Source organism: Phaenicophaeus curvirostris, chromosome 3 (genome assembly GCF_032191515.1).
Source record: "Phaenicophaeus curvirostris isolate KB17595 chromosome 3, BPBGC_Pcur_1.0, whole genome shotgun sequence".
Lineage (NCBI taxonomy): Eukaryota > Metazoa > Chordata > Aves > Cuculiformes > Cuculidae > Phaenicophaeus > Phaenicophaeus curvirostris.
In genome coordinates this window covers 82,108,924-82,132,305 of record NC_091394.1, presented here as the reverse complement: position 1 = coordinate 82,132,305, position 23,382 = coordinate 82,108,924, and the positions used below count along the sequence as shown (strand labels likewise).

The 23,382-nt window shown below is 33.9% G+C and overlaps 1 protein-coding gene across 1 annotated transcript in view; it reads left to right on the top strand.

Moving 5' to 3' along the window:
* Nucleotides 1–23,382, top strand: part of CSMD3 (CUB and Sushi multiple domains 3) — a 608,404-nt gene that overhangs the window by 391,160 nt on the left and 193,862 nt on the right. Inside the window, exons 23-27 of the mRNA XM_069854554.1 lie at nucleotides 3,737–3,906; nucleotides 11,623–11,779; nucleotides 14,244–14,435; nucleotides 18,492–18,618; nucleotides 19,440–19,642. Coding sequence (XP_069710655.1) covers nucleotides 3,737–3,906; nucleotides 11,623–11,779; nucleotides 14,244–14,435; nucleotides 18,492–18,618; nucleotides 19,440–19,642 — 849 coding nt within the window. The remainder of the gene's footprint in view (nucleotides 1–3,736; nucleotides 3,907–11,622; nucleotides 11,780–14,243; nucleotides 14,436–18,491; nucleotides 18,619–19,439; nucleotides 19,643–23,382) is intronic.

Here is a 23,382-nt window from a genome sequence, read left to right as displayed (position 1 = left end):
CTATGCTACTTTAATTTTCTTCATCAGCAATAGGATTCCCTGTACTTAACTCTGTCAGGATACCAAAACTGCTGTGAAAAATTTGATGACATCATACCCCATGTTAATCAAGGAAAGAATGCTTCAGTCAAAATTTAATCCTTTCAGAATTGTCTTGTTATCCACTGGTTTGTTTTGGTTTGATAAAAGCATCTTTTCTGGCTTAAGTCTTACATCATTTGAAGAGATAGAACTTCTGAAGAGTAACAGTTTTATAAGGAAGGGTTTATTGATCACTGAGTTTAGGTACACTGTTTTTGAAGTAGCTGCTAATTTGCAGTCTACTACCACTGCTGGTTAAAGTCAGACCCCTTTTATAGAATGCTTCCACTTACTTGCCCAGCCGAGATGTTGCAATGTGCTTAGTCTCTTAACCAAGAGATAACATCTTTTCAAAATACAGAATTACTATTAGTCACTCTTATCTTTTGATTCCAAGGAATTGTCTTGAACAAAACAATGTCTGAATTTCAATCTGTGGCAGCATATCACATCTTTTTCATCTGACAATTATTTACAGTACGCATTTGATCAGCTGAATTGTGACAAACTTTGCAAAAATTCTCTTAATAGAATTTTTTTTTTAAAAAAGGAAATAATTGAAGAATTGTTTTCAAATGGTTAAATCACCCAAACAGATGCATTTTGTTCTTTGGTTATGATAACTACTGCATTTCACATGATTACAGAATTTAAATACATTACTAAACAGTAGTTCAAAAATATCTGTTTCATTACAGAAATGTGCAATGAACACACATTCACAACCAAAGCTTAACAGTAATTTCTTATAAATAGCCATTATAGGAGCATTTTCCTTTCATTATTTTTCTTTGAGTTTTTATTTTCCTTTCTAATACTGAAATTATTCTGTATTTCTGTTAAAGTCCAGAAACAGTGATTTACTTCAATATTATATTACAACCTTGGCCTTCATATATGCTGAATTAATTTTTTTGTGGAATCATAGCTGAATGTTTAGATATTTTGTTTATTTCTTTTCTTTTTCCTACAAGCAAAGTGCGTAGGGTAGGTTCTGAGCTTCAGCAGAAATAAGTGGATTTAAAAAATAATTCTCACTAAAACGACCTGAATCTTATCTCTATTGAATACAGAATGTTACTAAAATTAAACATTAAGGCACTGCAGATATTTTTGTAATTTATGCTGTAGTCTTAACATCAAAGGATATAACCATAGGTTACCTGTTATTCCATGTAACTTTAAGCAACATAGCTGTCTGTTCTTGCTTAAAAAGAGAAGTGGAGAATCACAGATAGAACTATCTGTGATGTAGTTTGGAAAATTGCATAATGTCAACAGTTTATCTTCCCTGTTTGATTCTGTACTTTTTCTGAATCAGACTACTGACTTTTGTGTGTGCGTTTTATGTCCTACGGTTTGGCCTTTTAAAAAAAATCATAATTTGTGCTAACAGGATGCAAGTAAGGAAGTGAGAAACTTACTGTTGATTTTGTGATAATCTCTCTGAGAAATGTACAAAAGAAGATATTGTTCTAGGCTGCAGTGCATGCATCCATGGAACTGTAATGTTATAATGAATACTGTGGGAAAAAGTCTTAAACTGTGATTTTCAAGGCTATCCTCACTAAACTTACTTTCTTGTCTGCTAATACAAGGGTTGAGATCATACATAGAATCACAGAATGGTTTGGGTTGGAAGGGACCTTTGTGGGGTATCTAGTCCACTCCCCTCGTCTTGGGCAGGGACATCTTTCACTAGATCATGTTGCTCAAACCCCATCCTACCTGGCCTTGAGCACCTCTAGGGATGGAGAATCCACAAGTTAGAATACAGCATTCTCTCTATAGATTAAGAAAAGTACAATCAGATTTTTAAGTATTATGACATGAACAATTTCCTTATTTTTAACAGAAAACATAGCACGGTTCTCAGATATTAAAGTTGTCCTAACATGTTGGCTCACTGCTGCACTCAGATTTTTAAAAAATCCTTTGAATTACAGTTCTGACAAAAACAGAGTTGTTACATCAACTTAATACCATAAATACCTTGTGCCTTTTGACTTTTCTATCTCTGAAATGGAAAAGATATTCCACAAACGTGAAATAACAATCTTCTTACTTCTATGTGTTGTAATTCAAACTGACCTATGCATCTGCAGAGTAGTAAATACCCGTTTATTTGAGAACAGAATGAAAGGTTAGACATGATCTTTTGGACTAGAATGTTTTCCACTTCTGACTGGTTATGAGTATCCCACTGTTATAAGTCCAAGAGATGACAACTTAATCTTTTGAGTAGTTGTTCCGTATTGACATTCATCAAGCATTTCTTCTGCTTTGATATATGCCCAATTTCGCTTACTGCACAATATTTGGTTTAGATGCATACAGAAAGAATAGTTACTGAATAAGGTTTGTACAAATTTCATATAAAAATATATATTTCAATATCCTGGATTTTGCACAAACAGGTCTGGTGAGGAAATGATAATAATGCTAATAAACAATAACTGCTCTTAAAATAGACACCATAGATTGCTTAAACATCTTTTCAAAGCATTAAAAGTACCACATAGTTTTCCACAATACTATTTCTTATTCTGTGAAATTACAAAATAATTTATTTCTAAAGTTAAAATAACTTGGGTGCAATCCCATGAGAGTGGGTAACATAAATGCCAAAAATATGCAGAAAGCAAATATAAACCCAGAAAATACCATGTTACAGTTAAATTTAAAATATGATATGATATGCAGTCAATAAAGCACAAGGGACTAGAGCTTCTCCTCTCTCTTGTCCCTTGTGCTTTATTGACTGCATATCATGACTAGGTAAAAAATGAAGGAAATTGTTGTAGTAGTTTGTCAGTGTTGTACCTCAATGTTAAAAATGTCTAAATTAAAATTATATAAGCAGTTCAAAATAAAGGTAGTAAACAAAAGTTAGTCATTAATACCTTATGTAGCATTGACAGAAGATTTTATGTTTGGGTTTTTTTTACGTGTGTGTGAATAAAATTAATTGCCAAAGACCTAATTTGTAAGGTTTAATGGTTTGGAATAATAGTATTACAAGGAAATAACTTCCTCATTTTATTTTTAACTCTTAATGTTAAACAAGTTTTGGGTTTTTTCCCAGGGAACTTTTTTTCCTGCTGTTTAGCTGGGTGATATAGCATCACACTTTTTCTACTGTGATTTATACTATTGACTGTATTGTTTATTTTGATAAATTAATATAAAGAAAAAAATCTACTTTTTCATTAATCTTTGTAAAAATGTGTCTCTACATATATGTATATTTATACACTTGCATCTATATATAAAAATTTACACAGATAAAATTTGCAGTACTTTTACTTTCATTTAATTTATGAGTCTTTATGAATTTCTCTGTTGGAGAAATAAAGACAAGTGTATTTTCTCCAAAACAAATTTCAAGAAAGATTTGTTAAAACACTATAGTTATGTAACATACGATTATTATGAATATAACTCCAAACTATTTAACATACTTTTATTAAAACATTGCAGGAATATTTTTGTATCTTTGATCACGGTCATGAATATATATTTAGAACTAGATTTTAGAAATCAACAGATGTTAATAATGCTGAAGTAGGCTACATTAACATTCCCATTATCACCATAATTAAAAATATTTGTATTTTCTATTGAAATATACCTTAACATTTTCCTTTATTTACAGCTGAATGTGGAGCCTCCACGACAAATAATGAAGGAATTTTACTGTCCCCCAATTATCCTCTTAACTATGAAAACAACCATGAATGTATTTATAGCATTCAGGTACAAGCAGGAAAAGGAATAAATATTTCTGCCAGAACATTTCACTTAGCCCAAGGAGATGTACTTAAGGTATGTAATCATGTAACTTTACATTGAGTTTGCATGGGAAAGTTTTGGTAGTGTGTGTGGGCATGCTACAGGGGTGGTTTCTATGAGAAACTACTAGAAGCTTCCCCTGTGTCTGATAGAGCCAATGCCAGCTGGTTCCAAGATGGGCCCACCACTGGATGAGACTGAGCCCATCAGTGATGGTGGAAGCACCTCTATGATAATGTGCTTAGGATGGGGGAAAAGTTGCTGCACAACTCTTTACGCTCAGCATTAGAAGGATATGGAACTGTCAGAACAGGTCCAGAGGAGGGCCGCAAATATGATCAGAAGGCTGGAGTACCCCTGCCATGAGGACAGGCTGAAAGAGTTGGGATTATTCAGCCTGGAGAAGAGAAGGCTCCAGGGACACCTTATAGCAGCCTTCCAGTACCTGATGGGAGCCTAAAAGAAAGCTGGGAAAGGATTTTTTACAAGGGCATGTAGGGATAGGACAAAGGAGGATGACTTTAAATTGGAAAGGGGAAGATTTAGGTTAGACATGAGGAAGGAATTCTTCATGATGAGGGTGGTGAGACACTGGAACAGGTTGCCCAGGGAAGCTGTGGATGTGCCCTTCCTGGCAGTCTCCAAGGACAGGTTGGATGGAGCCTTGGGCAGCCTGATCTAGTGGGACATGTTTCTACCTCTGTTTCTCCATGACTTCAACCATGATCTGAACCTAACAAACAGTATAACCCACTTAATTTAATTTACTGACTATATAGTACATTTTTTTACATGAGTTTTATACTTTAAATTACTCTAATCTTGCATGGTATGTAACATGCCTGCAAAAACATTAATCACAGCAATTACATGTGAATAGAATTTTTACACTAAACAAAGGAAAACAAAACAAAGGGAAAAATAAGGTACTAGAGCCTTCCAGAGTTTTATAGAGGATTTCATCCTATAAATTCAGTAGCATTTACTTAAATTTTTTCACACATTTTATTACAATATTCCCCAAAGGATACATTTCCAGATGCATATATTGCTTAGCCAACTACATATTTAAATGTGATGATGATCTGGATTAGTGTCTTTCAGCACATACCATCTAAATGCAATAAGATATCCATAAAAGGGATTAAATAACTGTCTAATTTTTTTCGGAATTTTCTGTTCAATTAAACTTACCTTTCAAAAATTAGAAGAACGAGAGATATCATACCAATCAACTTTGATAAAAAAAAGTTTTTCTGCCATATACTGCCATGTAGTTTTAAAAATGAGAAGGATTATGAAAACAACTATGATTCAGGCTGGGTTTTATCTCCTCTGACTTTATAGATCTAAGCATCAGGTTGTGATTTCTGTCATTAGTTTTCAGACAGCACTTCCAGAAAGGGCTTAGTTATACCTAAGCCATAAGCAGACCAAAGCAACCAGTGTAAGATGAAATCAGGTGGTATTAAAAAAAAAGAAAAATATAAATAGAACAGTTTAAAATAAAAATAAGTATTGTGGTGTTAAAACAAAATGCAAGCAAAACAAAATGAACCAAAGGCTACTAGCTGCACAGCATACACAGATACATTTGTTTTATTTTGGCCTCACTGCTTACTTCAAAACCAAGTAGATACCTTTTAATGTTTACATTGATTAACACAATGATTTTAATTGAAAGATGCTTAGTATTTATTAGCATATAAGTAGCATGGCCAAATAACAAAACGACTAATTATTCAAGTCACTGTTAAAACATCAAGATGATGTATGCAGATATCTAATTTTAACAGATTTAGAATTTCATGATGAAGTGGATAAATAAATTATGGTCTGATCTTGAAATTAACCAATGTTAGCATAAGATTTTAAATCATGTCTTGCATTTGAATTTGAATCCATACCCACCCAATTTACTTTTCTAATATTTCTGAACACATTTTTTATGCCCATCCAATAAAAGCATATAGCTGAATTTTCCTGAGAACAGTTTTGAAAAGATCTGTGCACTTATGATTTTTCAAGTGCAGTTTCAACCATGTTACTACAGATATTTAACTACAAGTGTTAAGGAGGCTTATAAAATAAAGAGGCTTATAAAATAAAGTTCTATTTTAATATTGCTACTTAGTTAATGTGAACTTAAGAGTAATGCCAATATAAATGGAAGGAAGCCACCAATCAGCTCTAAATGTCAGTCACAGAAATATTTGCTGTCTTCTGTGAGTATAGCTGTTACATGAAAATAATATCTAGTAATTAGTGTTTGGTTTTCAAGTCAGCAAGCTTGAATTATATTAATGATCTGAAGTTCCTCACAATCTATTCTTTATTATGATTATCACTTTTTTTTAGCCTGCTTGACATTGTAGCAAAACAGAGGCACTCAGCCCTTAATACTGTGGGAGGAAATGTTATCTGTGAAATCCACCATGTCTCTTCTTGCTTCATCTTTCAGATGAAGCTCTTACAAATTTTCTTAATCATATCAGACTCTCTTTGCATGTGTTCATTTGATAAAGGAGTTGTGTTTCAGGAAATACAAGCCAGCAGTCACACATTGAAAAATTTTTCTCATGGAATCAGTTCTGAAGTTGTCTGTTGATCCCTATTATTATTTACTCCTCATCTTCAGGAGCTGAAAAAGAATCAGTGGAAGATTTGGTGCGTGACTGACTTGGGAATATGCCTAGTGTTTAGCATTAATATTTTCAAGATCAGGAAAGTAGTCTTGCATATTTCTTCCCTGTATTCTCTTAGACTGATTTACGTTAATCCCAGCAAAAAGCATCTTTGAAGATAAGTTTGCGGGAAATTATTTTAGTTTTATGTAAATGGTAACTAATTTCAAAAATGGGAAATTACTGTCATTTTTGCTATTTTGGTTACTCTGGAGAATACACTTTTGTATACAGAAGTAAGGCATATAGTTTAACTGTGATTTTAATGTATCAATAAAAGTTAAAAAGTGCTGTAAACCTATCTAATATATATCACTACTTTGTAAACATATATGAAAATTAATGCCATTAACAAGATCAAACTCTAAGGAATCTTTGATGTAAGTAAAGAATCATGAAGTCTTCGGAAATGAAAAATGCAATGGAAGGAAGTTAAGTCAAGTTAAGGTAAAAAAAAAAAGTCATCCAATTTTACAGCAAAAAGATGAGTGGCATATAGTGCATACACAGGGTAAAAAATGCATCATAGAGAAAAAGAAAAGATACTTAAAAAACCAGCTTCCTGACAGGGTTTCCATTCCCCAAACACAAATGAAGTTCCCCCATAGTATTAAATAGTTGAAGCTCAGCCTTTTATTTACAGACTTTAGTTAAGAAATGGATGATGAATCTCTGTTCTTCAGAACTGATAAACAAAAATGTTGGTGAAGAAGTTAATCAGGTACTTTGTGTAACTTTCCCTGTCAGCTAATATTTACAGTTATTGGAGCTATGCAGATACAATTCCTTTCAAACTGTGAATAGACTGAATATTCTACTGAACTTTTGATATGCTGTTTAATCAACTCACGTGGTCTGGTGCTTACCACATGAATTAACTGACCATTGATCAAATCTATACCTGACAAGCACTGTGATTGAAACAATGAAACAGCTGTACTGGGAATACCACATTAGAGGGAAATGGCATATTTAACAGAAATGAATCACCGCCTTTACTGTTACTCCCCAGGCACAGGAGGAGGCATTTCCATTTATCAATTTTGAACTGGCATTGAACAGATCATTCAAAACATATAATTTGTTTTAATTTGCTTTATTTAGTATGTAATTCTCTTTTCCTTTTACTGATGTAGCTGCTCTGGCTACTTGCTACTTACATTGATGTTGTAGGAGTTCTTGTTTGGCTAGCTGTATTTTATTGGGAAGTATAAGAAATATACAAGTCCTTCTACTTTCCTTTGTGGGGGTCTCTAACCTACTTGTAATAGTGCTACATCTTGTTTTAATATTCTTGCAAGATTCATGCAGGCATATTAAGAATTTAAGATCTGTATAGTTACTATATGCCAATCTATGTCGTAGGTTATGTTCTTGCCAATAAGTGAAATGAGAGCCGATGTGCCAAATGAGACTGCACATGTGTGGAAAAAATGGCTTTAAGAATTATTTTTGATACTATAATGAAGGAGCCTACAAGAAAGCTGGAGAGAGACTATTCATAAAGGCTTGTGGTGATAGGACAAGGGGGAATGGGTATAAACTGGAGAAGGGCAGATTTAGTCTTGATATACGGAAGAATTTCTTCATCATGAGAGTTGTGAGACACTGGAAGAGGTTGCCAAGGGAAGCTGTGGATGCCCCATCCCTGGAGTTGTTCTAGGCCAGGTTAGATGGGGTCTTGGGCAGCCTGACCTAGCGGGATTTCCCTACCCATGGCAGGGGGGTTGGAACTAGATGATCTTTGGGGTCCCTTCCAACCCTAACTATTCTATGATTCTATGATTCTATGATTCTATGATTCTATGATTCTATGATTCTATGAATCCTTCTTTTTCCTTCCATTAAAACACTCAGCGAAGCAACAGGCAGTTAACAGTGTATTAATAAACCAGACAGAACTGTCATTAAGGGTCCTCTTCCCCTGTGCTTGGCTCAGCACTCTCTGCTCCTGCAAAATATGGAGGACTCAGTTTTACTGCATTTTTTTACTGTCTCACCTGTGAAATGTGTGCAGATGACTCAGTTTTCGAGGGGTTTTGTACAAAGACTTCAAAAGGATTAATATTTGCTGATTTGTTTCTCCACACATGCTATCATAATCCTTTTAGTGATATCATCCTAAAAATATGAGTGAGAAATAGGTAATAAATGTAGGGGACAAAAAAAAAAAAAACAAATGCGCAAACATATGGGCCCTTTTCCGTCTTTATATTAGTGCTTCTATTTGCATGTGATATAAATGATACTTTTGACAGGGTGTTGACAGTCTCAGCTCTGTTATTTCTTCTCTTCATAGAGGAACAGATCTTCATATGCACATGCCTTTTATGTTGCAATGGAAAATCTCAAAAATAGTTTGATTAAAATGCACAAATTTAACAAATTCACGTTATAGTATTCCTTTCATAAAAATTTATGGAGTTAAATAAGTTAGCAGAAACAAAGACCATTACTTTCCTTTTTTTTTTCTTATAATGGACCCCCACAAAAGCTTTAGAATGAAATGCAAACATAACCGCTCCTCCCATGATTAAACATTGTATCTACCAGTTCAAGTCATATTTGAGTAAACAGTAGCATCCTTCACTATAACATTTCAAAACATCTTTGTGATATGAAGAACATTAACAGTATTTTCTGTGCCTTTGCTCCTATTTGCGAATTAATCATTTAACAGATCAGACCTTTAAATATCTGATAAAGATGGACCTCTTTTTTCTGAATCGCTTGTCATGGGCATATGCAGGCATTATACAGTCATTGTCAATTGACTTTGTGTTAATGCTACAGGGTGATTTTAAGGAAGATGAATCCAACCAAGTAATATTTTCATAATAATTATTCTCGGCCATACATTTGGCAACCAAGTAACATAAATTGATATGTGCTGACAAGGCCTATAGGAAAGAGTATTCCTCTGTTAAAAATAAGGTAATGGTGCTACTTTAATTCACTTCTTCTCATCTTTGGGATCAAATTCTGAAGCAGAACTAATTAAAAACCTTCAGCAAAACTCACACCTATTTTAGGAATATTAAAAAGAAAATGCCAGTTCTGCAAATCTCACAAGAGAATGTAGGCTGTTAGTGTTTTATTTGCAACTTAAACTGTATCATTTGAATTTCACCTAGAAATTTTTATTTAATGGCTATTAACTTGAACAAAGCACAAAAAAGACAATGTGACTTAATCTGAGAATTATACTATGAAATATGCATCCATTTATTGTCCCAAGGGAGACCCTGCTATCTCAAGAAAATGGATATATCTTACTTGGAATATTTGAAAGTCAGCTACCAAAAGAAAAAAAAAATCTGTTTTGTGTTCCCTCCTTCATCCAATACAGTTCCCTACCGAAAGAATCATAGAGTTTCAGAAGTGTTAGGCTACTTTATATTTTATTCTTCATAGAAACGATACAGTCATAGCAGCATTGTACAGTGGGACCATAAAGTAGAATTAGTTCCAACTTCGGAGAGATGTCAGTGTGCCAGTGCAAAAGGTTTGATATGGTAGGACAGTTAACAAAATTGACAATAAGTTATGTAAGGGGAATATCTAACATGTAAAAAAAATGTATCATGAAGTGGCTTATGGGAAGTTCTGGCAAGAGACTGAGGAGAGTTAGTATAACTTACTAATAACTTCCTTTGGTTAATTATTAGTGAGACACATATAGCAGGAAATGGATTAAGCTTATATAGCATTTAAAAATAAAATAAATCCTGAATCTTTGGACTTCATTAGTTATAAGAAGCTTGGAGAGATTAGAAGAAAGAGCTTGGTTCTGTAAAAAACAAGGAATGATGCTAAGTCATTTTACTGTTCTTCTTAAACAGCTGTACAATTATTTATTCATTAGAGGTGATTAGAAATGGCTTATTCATTTTATTTCAGTTTATCATTAAATGTCAAGACTTTGTTACTACCAGAGACATGAGGATTTATGCTGAATAGGATTTGCAGGTGTAAGTTATTCTCATGTTTGGGGGACAGGCATGATTATATTTCACATACACCTTTTTGCCTTATAGTTATCACTGGTATAGTTATTTTGATTGCCTTGTGGTACAGATTCCTGTTTACAAATGCAAGCTTTAATTACATTTCAAATTAATACAATTAGATCTTATTTAGAACTGATAGAATTTTTTTTTACTAAACCTTTAAAAATTCTCTATATTGCAATTCAAAAATTATTCAGATGTCCATTTACTGACTTGCACGTGAAATTTTAATAAAAGTTTTAGTTTTTATCGGAGTAAAGAAATAAATCCTACAGGATCTATTAGTTGAGTTAGTAATTATTCCTAAGTTATAATTTAGCTGGTTTTAGGAATTATAGGAATACAATAACCTGTAATGTTTTAAAGCCAGCAAAATTATAAGAAATTTGTTGAGAATTATTTAAAAATTGGTTTATATATTTAGTAGTCCAATCTTAGATAGAAGTTTCTGTTTCAAATATGGAAAAGAACTCTCATTGAGGAAAAATAACAAATAAATGCTGTATCCCACTTTACAATTGGATTGTATTACTCTTCCAGCTTACAGAACCAGTTTGATTTATTTTATTTCCTAGTCTCCTTTTACTTTGTGGTTATATTTGAACCTCTCTTTGCACAGAGAAGAAACTCAGAGACCTATTTAACAAGCCAAAGTTGGGGTGATGTGAGATTTTCTATTGTATCACTTCAGTGACTTGAGGCAAAAAAAGCTGCACAAAACAGGTGTTTGCTGATAGGTTGTGACCAGCATTACAACACTGGCAGTGAAAGAGAAAACACAGATGTTTAAAAACAGTGAGCTGATATGGCTCCTCTCCCCACTTGTGTTGTTATGGAAAAAAAGAACTGACATATTTGTGCATTTGAAAAATCACCACAATTAAGTCAACTTAACTCAAGAGAGGCAAATAACATATGCAAATAGTGCTTTGGGTTGACTGGCAATAGATCTCCCTTGGCAGAGCTGTCTTCTCTCTTAATGGAGATGTACAGAATTATTTTGTAAATCAAATGTCTCATTCTTTATAACTGTAAAACTTGCATTTGTTTTACAGATCTATGATGGCAAAGATAACACTGCTCACCTACTGGGTGCGTATACTGGGGCATCATTGAGAGGCCTGACGCTAAGTAGTACTTCAAATCATTTATGGCTGGAATTTAACTCAGATGTGGAAGGCACAGATGAAGGTTTTCAGCTTGTGTATACCAGTAAGTATTTGAGAAAGCACTAATAATATATTCATTATTTTAAAGGAATTAAAATTCTTTGCTTATAAGATGAAAATGCAGTCAAAAGAAAAAGAATGATAAATTCATCTATCACTCAACAAAATATATAATTTTGTAATTATACCTCAAAAACTCCAAAGCATGTAGCATGCTCAGGTCTCACTTGGATAGTACTTAAACCACTCTCTGTTTTTTGTTTTTTTTTTTCCTAGAGGGTTATTCTGAAGATTTAAAAAGAATAAGAAAAAGGATAAGAAAATATAGGATAATTTTTAGTTAGGTGGATTAGTATATGAAAATATCTAAGCATATGAGTAGTTTTAAATGTGTAACCAAAACCCATTGCTTCATAAAGGTAATTAATAAGTAAAGGACACTCTCTATCTTAAGATTCATGTCTAATACTAACTCTGCTGTAGACTAGCAATTTCTGAGTTTGTATCATTGTTTAGAATAGTAGAATTTGGAGACAAAATGATAAAGGAATATTCCTAACAAAATTTCTCACCTATATGCAGACTGACAAAATTAAACTATAAAGATTAGAAGAGCAAAACTCTTCCAGATCTCTGGCTTAGAGAGTATACAGGAAGCATAGATACACATTTATTTTATCAAGTGGCAGCTTCTGAAAATGCATGTGATTGTTAAATGTGTCTATTGCCTTGTGATGTATTTAACTTCTCTAGTGAATTACTATTTCATCATCCCTGAGTTATTATATAAAAATGAATTGTTAGCAGGCAGAACTACTATAAGGTAATTTTGCAATTCATCTGTAAAACATATTTTTTTCTCCCTGTCTTTAAATCTTTCATTTTCACCTGTTCCAAAAAAAATTTCTTATGTTTTAAAATCATAACTTTCTAGATCCCATTCACTATGCCCCTAGCTAGCAGGTGCTTCTCCTTAAGGGTACAGCTTCTCATTTGGTCCTGTTGTCAGAACTATCAGCACTATGTGGGTAGCTGAAATATGCTTATGCAGCAAAACCTTTGGTAGTACCTACACTTAGGCCATGGATTTGCATGCTAATGAGTTCCCTCAAAAGGGAACTAATCACTTAAACAGATACTTTGATGCTGTGTCTATAACCTGGCCATGCAGAGTTGAGGATATTTTAGGGAGCAAGGCACATTTTAACTTCTTTCAAACATGGTATCATCAACAATATTCTTAGAAGACAGAAAATTCTAACTGATCAATAAGTATCCAGACTGGTAATTTTAAAAGTTTCTCCATTTGGGACTCATGTTACCCTCTTACAGAACTTCTGCAGTGTGGCCTGTATTGGAAAACAATAGCTTGGCTAGAAATTAGAGAAGTTTAGATCAGAGATTCTGGCGGCTCTTCAGGAGATGAGCTATTTTCAGTTAGACAGTAAATGAACTGAAGACAGAACTGGGAGGACACAGCATTTAAGCTTAATTTTCCCCCTTATGTGAGCAAACAGCCCTATCCAACCTTAAGCATTTTGTTTGTAAAACAAAATAATGACCATTTGTCAATCAATCAACAGTAATGACTCAATACATGAGGAGAGATTGTGAAAGGCTACCTAATATCAAGCAGATGAACAAATACTACATAAATGACTGCTGAAAAAATATGAAAAATCCTTCATTTGCTCCCATGTCACCTACAAATAGGAATATAAATCTGGATAAAAAGTGCCCCTTTTACCTACAGTTTGATCTGCATGATATTGACAAAATAATTTGGTTTCAAACAAAAAGAAGTTTCAAACTGCTTCTCAGTTAATAACAGAAAACTTTATTTGGAACAGAAAATCTTTCCACAAAATTAGAGTTTATGTTCTCCTAAAATTTTAATATGCTTCCCTGTTTCTGTATAAGTAATTCTGTTTCCTTCTTGCTCCCTATATTTAACTCTCAAAAATGTCAAAATTGTTTATCTTAAATTCTCTATATCATCATTATCATTGTGTCCTGCATGTAATTTTTAAACTTAAGAACTGCTGAACATAGGATTATGCTAGGGATTGATGAAGGTATTGTTATTTGGTGTCATAGGTGCTATTGTGCTCTTACTGTTATTATGCACAATAACAATAAACAAATTTGCAGTACAATTTTGTTTATGAGCCTTTAAATGTCTACTTGCAAACTAGATTGTCATCAAAGTCACTTCAACTACTATTTTAGAATTGATTTTATCTTTTCAGAAAGGATAGATAATGATAAAGAATTTTCTTCTTGGTCTTTAATTGGACTCAGGAAAAATGAGCATATGACAGTTTTGTTTGCATGCTCTAAGTGCAGGATATAGACAGTTATCCTACTTACACTGTTTAAAAACTGAGAAGGAATATATTGTTAGAAGAAATCTGAAAATGTTTAATTTCCATCAGAAAACAGAAAATTTTGATTTCAGTAATGTATGTATCTGATTTCATAACTACAGTGTTTGATTCCTACCACAGGTTTTGAGCTTTCACATTGTGAGGACCCTGGTGTGCCACAGTTTGGATATAAAATCAGTGACCAAGGCCATTTTGCTGGAAGCACTATAATTTATGGATGCAATCCAGGATACACACTCCATGGAAGTAGCCTTCTGAAGTGTATGACTGGAGAAAGAAGGGCATGGGACTATCCTCTGCCATCATGTATTGGTAGTAGACTCTTTCATTTTGTATTTATTTAAACAATTATCTGAATGTAAGAAAGGAAAAATGTAAGGATTGTTAGATCTAGGTAAAATCTGATCTGTATGTATACAGATCCATTTACACTTACATTTATAGATCTGTCTGCATAGATCTTCTCTGTCTATGTGAATGGTCTCGCTTTGTTATGTTAAAAAATTATAGCAATTATTAAATATTCATGCATAGTGAGATTCCTCGTATGTGAAAAACTAGTTATATTCAGCATAAAGAGGCAACTTAGTCAGAAAGCCAGGACGACATATGTTTAATGAGGGCTTGTAAATGTAGGTGGATTTTTTTTCTGATTTTGTCTAAATTAAGCTAGAAAACTTTCATGTATACATGTAAATACTACAAAATAAATTAAAACAAAATGTAAAAGATACAAAGAGATAAAGACTTAGATTGTATTTTTGTCACACGGCTTCTGACATGTTGCTGTGATGAATAACACAATATTATACAATTTATTAAACTATTACAGTAACCTAAATTGTGTAGATACGTACAGGCTCAATTCCTAAGCAAAAAGAAGACACGACTTAAACATTCCGTTAGGTTTTTTGGGTTTTTTTTTCTTTTCCATCTTCTTTTAGAGGAAAATGTGACTGATTAAGTGGGAGAGGAAAGAGACGCGATGCACTTTGTGCCTAGATTTAAGTTTGACAGATAGCAATGTACTTTGGCATATCTGCATCAAGACATATTTTTCCCACTTAGGAAAAATATGTGATAAACAAGAACTGAAGAGCTCTCTTAAAATAATGATTAGGGAATAAACGCTTAAATCCCAAATTTGTGATAAGCCTTAATTAATTTCTGCAGCAATTTAGGATATATGAAAACAAAGAATTAGGGGGAAAGTATGACATTGGAACATGCAAGTAACAAACAGGAGGTGTTTTTTGGAACATATAATGGAAGCTGAAACAAAAAAGTCAAATAAAATATGGAGGTGTCAGAAAGTTGAAATTAAATATTTGAACAATAAGTTACATTATCAGTTCCATTATAAGGATTAAAAATCAGGATTTATCACCATAGTAATACTTATCTATATATATGAGCTCTTGCTTTGTTTTAAAATAGACCAATGTAAATATGTCTAAATTTATTCCTTCTTTTTTAAATTTATTATCTACAGTATGTACTGTGCATTACTTACACTACTCGTGGAGATTCAGCTTTCTTATACGCTAAGCAAATATTTTAATACTCATATAATTCAAATCTAGAAGGTCTGTTGGAAGGGCGTCATTAGAGTAGGTCACAAATGGGAGCTGAGCACTGTTGTCATGCTTCCCTTACATGACAGAGGTTGTTTGGAGGAAAGTCCCTAGATTTAATTATTCAGCAGTTTCTTTCCAAAACAGTTGCATACATGTAAAAAGGTACAGATAGCCCACCTTTGAATTAGGAATTGAGCCAGATTTAGAGATGATATAAACTATCCAAATATTTCAATAAACTGAAATCCAGAGCTGAATCTGGACCTTTGCTAAAATTGATGATATGCTGAATATAATCAAAGGTTTATGTTCGTTTTTTGTTTCAGTACTGTTAAAGTATCCATCACAAATCATTATCTTTCAAAAAAATTGCACAAATTAAGCACCTAGGTTTTGCACTGCCACCAGACTCTGTGAAAACTACACTAAAATTATTCTAAAATATTCTGTATAGATGAATCTGTTTAAAATGTGAATCAATCAGCAGAGTAGACCTCTTGAATATTAAATTAATCCTTTTCAAATCATATCTATTAGTCTGCTATTCACAGGGAGGTTTTTTTTCTGTCCATTCAGAATACCATTTATTATGTATTGCTTTTCACTGAGAAAACAAATGTACATAGACGGTGTCATTTAAATGAACTTAGAAATTATTTATAATGATGTTGTTTGTATCAATTAGTTATTTCTCCATACCTAAGTAAGTAAAATATGTTGCTTTCATTCAGAGTATAGTTAAACATCTCCAGAGCTGTTGTCTGTATCAGCAGTAGTATCCATCCCAACATAAGGATTGGATAAAGGAGTTTTAAAAGAGTTTTAATTAAAACAAGTGAGTTTTTTTGTAGGGACAAACATAAGAAATCATAGAGGTTTTGAATGCCAATTGTCAGTAATGATCTTGAATTCCACATACCTTTTTCTTTTTCATGTTAATTAGGGACCACTGCAGATTAACTCTTTAAGAGATGCAGTATGAATCCTATAAAATATCTTCTTAAGCTGATATACATATATTAGAACATTAATGATGCCTTAATACTACATGACAAAATTGTCTACAAGAGGAATGGAAAGATGAAAGGCAGTTAAGAAATGCACAAGACCATCAGTAAAATGTATACCCAGGTTAGAAATATTCCTCAAGAAAAACAATGAAATGACATCACAACAATTTTTGTACATGATGGGGACTTCTTTTTTACATATCTCTTTGACATGCCAAAAAAGCCTGATTTTGAACATCTCTTAAATCTGTGATCAAAACAATCGCTTTTTGAGACTTTATATTCAATAATTAATTAAATAGTTATTCACTATTAGTATGAACCATAGAATCACCAGATTGGAAAAGACCTCTCAGATCATCGAGCCCAATCATTTCTATCTGCTATGAAACCATGTCCCCGAGCACCTCATCCACCAGTCTCTTAAATGCCTCCAGGGATGGTGACTCAATCACCTCCCTGGGCAACCTGTTCCAGTGCCTGATGACCCTTTCCATCAAAATTTTTTTTTTCTGATGTCCAGTCTGAACCTCCCCTGATGCAGCTTAAGGCCATTCCCCCTCGTCCTATCACCTGTCACTTGGAAGAAGAGGCCAGCACCCTCCTCTCCACAGCCTCCTTTCAGGTAGTTGTAGAGAACAATAAGGTCTCCCCTCAGCCTCCTCTTCTCAAGGCTAAACAATCCCAGCTCCCTCAGCTGCTCCTTATAAGACTTGTTCTCCAGCCCCTTCACCAGCTTCGTTGCTCTTCTCTGGACACGCTTCAGAACCTCAATATCCTTTTCGTGGTGAGGGGCCCAGAACTGAACACAGGATTCAAGATGCAGTCTCACCAGTGCCAAGAACAGGGGCAGAATAACCTCCCTGGGCCTGCTAGCCACACTGTTTCTGATACAAGCCAAGATGCCATTGGCCTTCTTGGCCATCTGGGCACGCTGCTGGCTCATTTTGAGCTGGCTATCCATCAACACCCCCAGGGCCTTCTCCTCCAGGCAGCTTTCTAGATTGAAACAGAACAGATCTAATAAAAATATGTTTTTGGCTTTGCATTTCTCAAGTAAGAAAACATCAGAGGCATCTTAAACCAATGGAAAGGGAAATAGGAAGGCTTTAAAGGCCTCTACATTTTAAAAATCATGTTTTCTCAAAGAGCAGGTATTAAGATTATGAAATACTCAGTTTTGCCTAATGACTGCCTGAGGCCATCTAAAAGAGAGCTACTAACTATCTGTTTACCCTCTAAGAAGGGCTATAGTTTCAGCGTGAGGACAAATTTTAGGTAATAAGTTTTGAAACTTTTTTTTTTGTAAGGCTGAAAGGCTTAATTTCTCTATGAATAGCCTGCTTTTGTTTAGTATGTTTCATCTCTTTTTAAAAAAAAGTATTTTTTGTGCCTTTACTTTATTTAGTTTTCTTAGTTTAATTCTACTGCTTTAGGTTGACACAGGGTTCTTGGCTTGTTTGGTTTTTCTTAAGTCACTGTCCATGTTCCTTCCATTTCCCATTTATATGTATTCTAATTGTTATGGCATTTTCAAAGTCATTGGAAAAGCATAAGTACCAAAGGAAAATACAAACATATTCAAGTAAAACCACATTTACAACTTCCTTTCACAAGTCACTTCAAGTCCTTATATGTTGTCTTGGAATCTTTGAATACAGTCAATTTATTTGTGTTAACTTATTCAGCAAGAGAGTTAGATGTATAAACCGATTGTTCAGATGATTAGCTAGAAGACTGTCTCTAATGAATCAACTTTATGTGATGTTGTTTTTTAATAGCTGAATGTGGAGGACGTTTTAAAGGAGAATCATCTGGAAGAATCTTGTCTCCTGGCTATCCTTTTCCCTACGACAACAATCTGCGTTGTATGTGGGTGATTGAAGTAGACCCAGGAAATATTGTCAGGTACTGGAAACAAATCTTGCAAGCAATCTTTTTGATTGTATAATAACCAAGTATTACCTGTACAAAAGTGAAAAAAGGGATTTTTAGTTAAAATTTAAAATAAAGTTCAAGGCCAATGTTTTCGGCACTCTAACTTGAATATGTAGGTTTGTATTTAAACTGCCCATTTTTCAATGAACGCTGTCTGATGAGGATCAAGCTTTACAATTGGCTATATTTTTGTGAAATAATGATGAATTTTGAACCAGTTCATAACTGCACATATACATACATATACACTAGAACTGTTAACTGGAAACCTGATTTAAAAACATCTAATATGAATGCTATTTTAATGCCAAAGTTATAAGGTTGAATATGTACAAAGTAAAAACTGCTGAGGTCAGCAGAACTGTATATGTATATTTTTTAAATAACTCTGCATTTCAGTAGTTTTTTTAGTTAGACATTTATTCACATTGTATTGCTAATTGCATGAGTTTACAGTTCTCTTTAATTCCTTTTCATGGGAGTGTGATATATAATATGTTAAGAAAAACAAAACTATTTTCTGAAAAGATTCTGTGGGTACTTATAGATGATTTGAATGGCTAAATTAATATATTATTCAATAATACAAAAATTTAAATATTATTAGTTTTTCCTTTAAAGTACATTTCTGTATTGTGCTTCTATGCATCCAAAGGCATATTATGGTAAGTCATCCGTTGAAATATAAATATATTTGCTTTTTTTCATTTGGTTGCTATTTAGTTTTTTGGCTAAAGATATGTTATTAAGTAATATGAAAACTGATTTTAAAAATCATGGCATTCTTACAGCCTCCAGTTTCTTGCTTTTGATACTGAGGCATCCCATGACATCCTACGGGTTTGGGATGGTCCACCTGAGAATGAGATGTTGCTCAAAGAAATAAGTGGATCCCTTGTTCCTGAAGGCATTCACAGTACACTCAACATCGTAACTATCCAGTTTGACACAGATTTTTATATCAGCAAATCTGGATTCGCCATACAGTTTTCAAGTAAGTTGGTGGATTTATGTTTGGTTTTTTTTTCAAGTGATTCACTTAAACATTGATGGAAACAACTGAAAACGTTGAAAACATTTCTGACTTCTTTAAGAGAAAAAATTGGTACAGACCTAGAAGTGTGTTGTAAAGCTTTGTATCTTGAAGTGTGTATATGTATATGTATATGTATATGTATATGTATATGTATATGTATATGTATATGTATATGTATATGTATATGTATATGTATATGTATATGTATATGTATAATTTGGCTTTGTTTCAAGGGCAGCTGAGGCAGTGCTAGAATGCTCATAATTATGACCACTGGTTTTCACAAAGAAATTGTTGTAGGCACGTTAAAGGCTCCATCCTTTTCTAATCAATAAGGGTTTTTGCTTTCAGAGACATCTGTGCAATTTTCATTCCTGCTGTGCTTGTATAGAATGAAACAGGAAACAGCACTACAGGAACAACAGCGCTCTTCTCCATTTTGCCTTCTAGCACTATTTCATCTTGTTACAGGCAGCATGGTGGCAAATCTAAATAGTTACTTATCTGTTATTAAATCCTTTTAGACATTCTTAGTGCTGATACAGAAGAAATTGTTGAGTGATTTCTATTTTGACCTTTTTTTTTTCCCATGTGTACAAAATGTGCACTGGTGAGACCGCTCCTCGAATACTGTGTTCAGTTCTGGGCCCCTCACCACAAGAAGGATGTTGAGGCTCTGGAGAGAGTACAGAGAAGAGCAACAAAGCTGGTGAAGGGGCTGGAGAACAGGCCTTATGAGGAGCGGCTGAGAGAGCTGGGGTTGTTTAGCCTGGAGAAGAGGAGGCTGAGGGGTGACCTCATTGCTCTCTACAACTACCTGAAAGGAGGTTGTAGAGAGGAGGGTGCTGGCCTCTTCTCCCAAGTGCCAGGGGACAGGACAAGAGGGAATGGCCTCAAGCTCCGCCAGGGGAGGTTTAGGCTAGACGTTAGGAAAAAATTCTTTACAGAAAGGGTCATTGGGCACTGGAACAGGCTGCCCAGGGAGGTGGTTGAGTCACCTTCCCTGGAGGTGTTTAAGGCACGGGTGGACGAGGTGCTGAGGGATATGGTTTAGTGTTTGGTAGGAACGGTTGGACTCGGTGATCCGGTGGGTCTCTTCCAACCTGGTTATTCTGTGATTCTGTGATTCTGTGAAAATTAGTAGGATCTGTTATAATGTGATGGTTGTGTTTAGAATTAACAATCTTTCTGAGATGTTGACATAGGAACTCTTAATGTCAACATCATTTATGTTGTGATTCTTGTGCTTGGTAGTAGCCCTTTTTACCCCCTACCCTCATTCTTTCTATGTTCATGACAAATACATCTATGAGCACACAGTAATTCAAAGAAAGAATGAAGAGTGTAACTGAAAGGACAAATTGAAAGATATTTAATGTGTAGTGAAAGAGTAACTGTGTCTTCCGTTTTTTGAAGTTATGAATAGAGGTTTTAATCCCTTAGCTCTAAGATTTTTGCTATTTTACCACTTTACCCTCTCCCAGAGTCTTTTTGGGAAACTCTCATGTATTTACTCATTTATCTAATGTTGAGGCCAAAAGGGAATGAGGAGAGTGTTATGCATTGAACTTATTCAGGTTGTCATTCAGGGTGAGTGGAAAAAGAGATTGATGTAGGCTAAGAATGGACTTGCAAGGAAAAATGGATGGAATGTGGCAGTAAAGCCATAAAGCAGCTACTGATGTACTTCCAGTGATTTATTCAAAAAGAGGTTTCAGAGTTTCATCTGAAAGGAGAGGGTTTTTATTTAATTCTCCATACTCTTGCAGTCTGTTGGCATGTAATGATGACAGTTTAAAGGATCCATGAAGTGTTATTGCCTCAGCATTTCCTTTATTCTTCAGTCCAGATTCACGAAAATCGCATTGATCCTTCTCAAACACTTGATGTTGCACAGTTTGGATATGTATTCCTTATTAGCATTGCAGAGATTTGTTTTTTTCCTAACTTAGAATTTAAAAAATAATAAATAATGACACAATCTGGATTATGCTGTTGACATATTATTTTACTAACCAGGAAGGAAATATATTTGAGGAGGCAGAGGAAAGAGAATAATAATTCTGTGCAACTTTATTTCAAGGTTTCATATGGCTTCTTTGAGTATTTAATTTTGTCTGAGTGAAACAGATGGTGTCTGCATACTTTATCTACAGAGTAATTAACAAACAGAAAGCTCACACAGGGGAAGTATCTGCTTTTACTGTCCTCTTGCCACTTAATGAAGTTAGGTATGAGTATCTAACTGGATTATTGGCTCTTTTACCTGAAGAGGAATGTTATTCAAAGACACAGATATCTTATGTGCAAACCTTTTTAAGAACTTGAATTATTTATTTAATTCTTTATTATTTTCTTGATTATTACACTAGAAATTTGTTTCTAAAAAGTAGATTCGATTTGTTATCATTTCCTTACATTTCTTCTCCTTTCATAAACTTTTCATATATAATTCTGTACCTGTCATTCATTTAATGAGTGAAAGTATTCCCCATTAATAATGTGGTGTAATTTAAATTTGACTCCTTTACAAATAATCTAACAGATACAAAAAATTAATTTGTATCTGGTAGTATAAATTACAGGTGAGATAGCATTCTTCACCAGATTAAAGGGTGGGAGGAAGGAAAGTCTAGAGAAGCTGAAATATTATGTAAATAGTAGAAATCAAATTGCAATTTAATTAATATTAAGTAATACAGCTGGTACTATTAAAATTGCTTCTGTCTAGGGCTACCCAATATAATCCTTTACAAGTTATCAAAGTTGTTAATAGTTTTATAAAATTTATGATATGGGAAGGAAAAGAGTCAAGACGAGATTTTTTTGCCCATTGCATCAATTAGCCTGCATTGTTTCTTTCTTTTTATTTGCTTGTCTTTTTTGGGGAAAAAAAAAAGACATTTTTCTTTCTGAAGTAATAGGGCTATTTCTGTGATTTTGACCTTTATAATCTCTTTCTGTAAGTAATTAATAGGAAAGAAACTATTTTATGCTGACCTGCTAAGGAACATTGCAGACTTTTTTATGGTTGACAAGAATAAATTTTCTAAGACAGTACAACTGTACATTAGCCTGAGAGGGAGAAGAGAAATTGATGGGTTTAGCATGATCTAAGGAGTCCCAGAGTGCTCATGCTTCTGTACTTTCCACCATCATCATTTATCTAGGACTACTGGAAGTACAGCTTGTTTTACACATCTAGTGTAAAAAATAAATAAGCAGCACTGCTTATTACTTCACATTTCATCACTAGGCAGAGAAGACATTTGGCTCAGTTTTGTCTTGAACGTGTAGTGTATAATTATCTTGTTGGACGTCTGCAAATCATGACTATGGAATCTCTTCATGTAAAATTTAAATTTCTCGGTTTCTGTGGTCTCCTTTGAGATGACAGTGAAGGAACACAATAGAAAGCAGAGCCCACAATGCCCGAAAAATAAAATACAAAAAATTGTTTAATAAAGCAGACTATATAAAATTTTGTATATATCTGTAAAAGAACATAAAAACCTCTATGGCTTGTAGGCTTGTAATATGAAGATTTTGGAACACATCTAAATGCGATGAAGAGATTTAATAGTGTAGCTGGAGAACTGGTGCCAGCAGTATTCTATTAATTCATGAGAAGAATGAAAGGCTGACAACAGGCCAAAAGCAATACACAAACAGAAGTACCTACTACAGCATATTTTCTC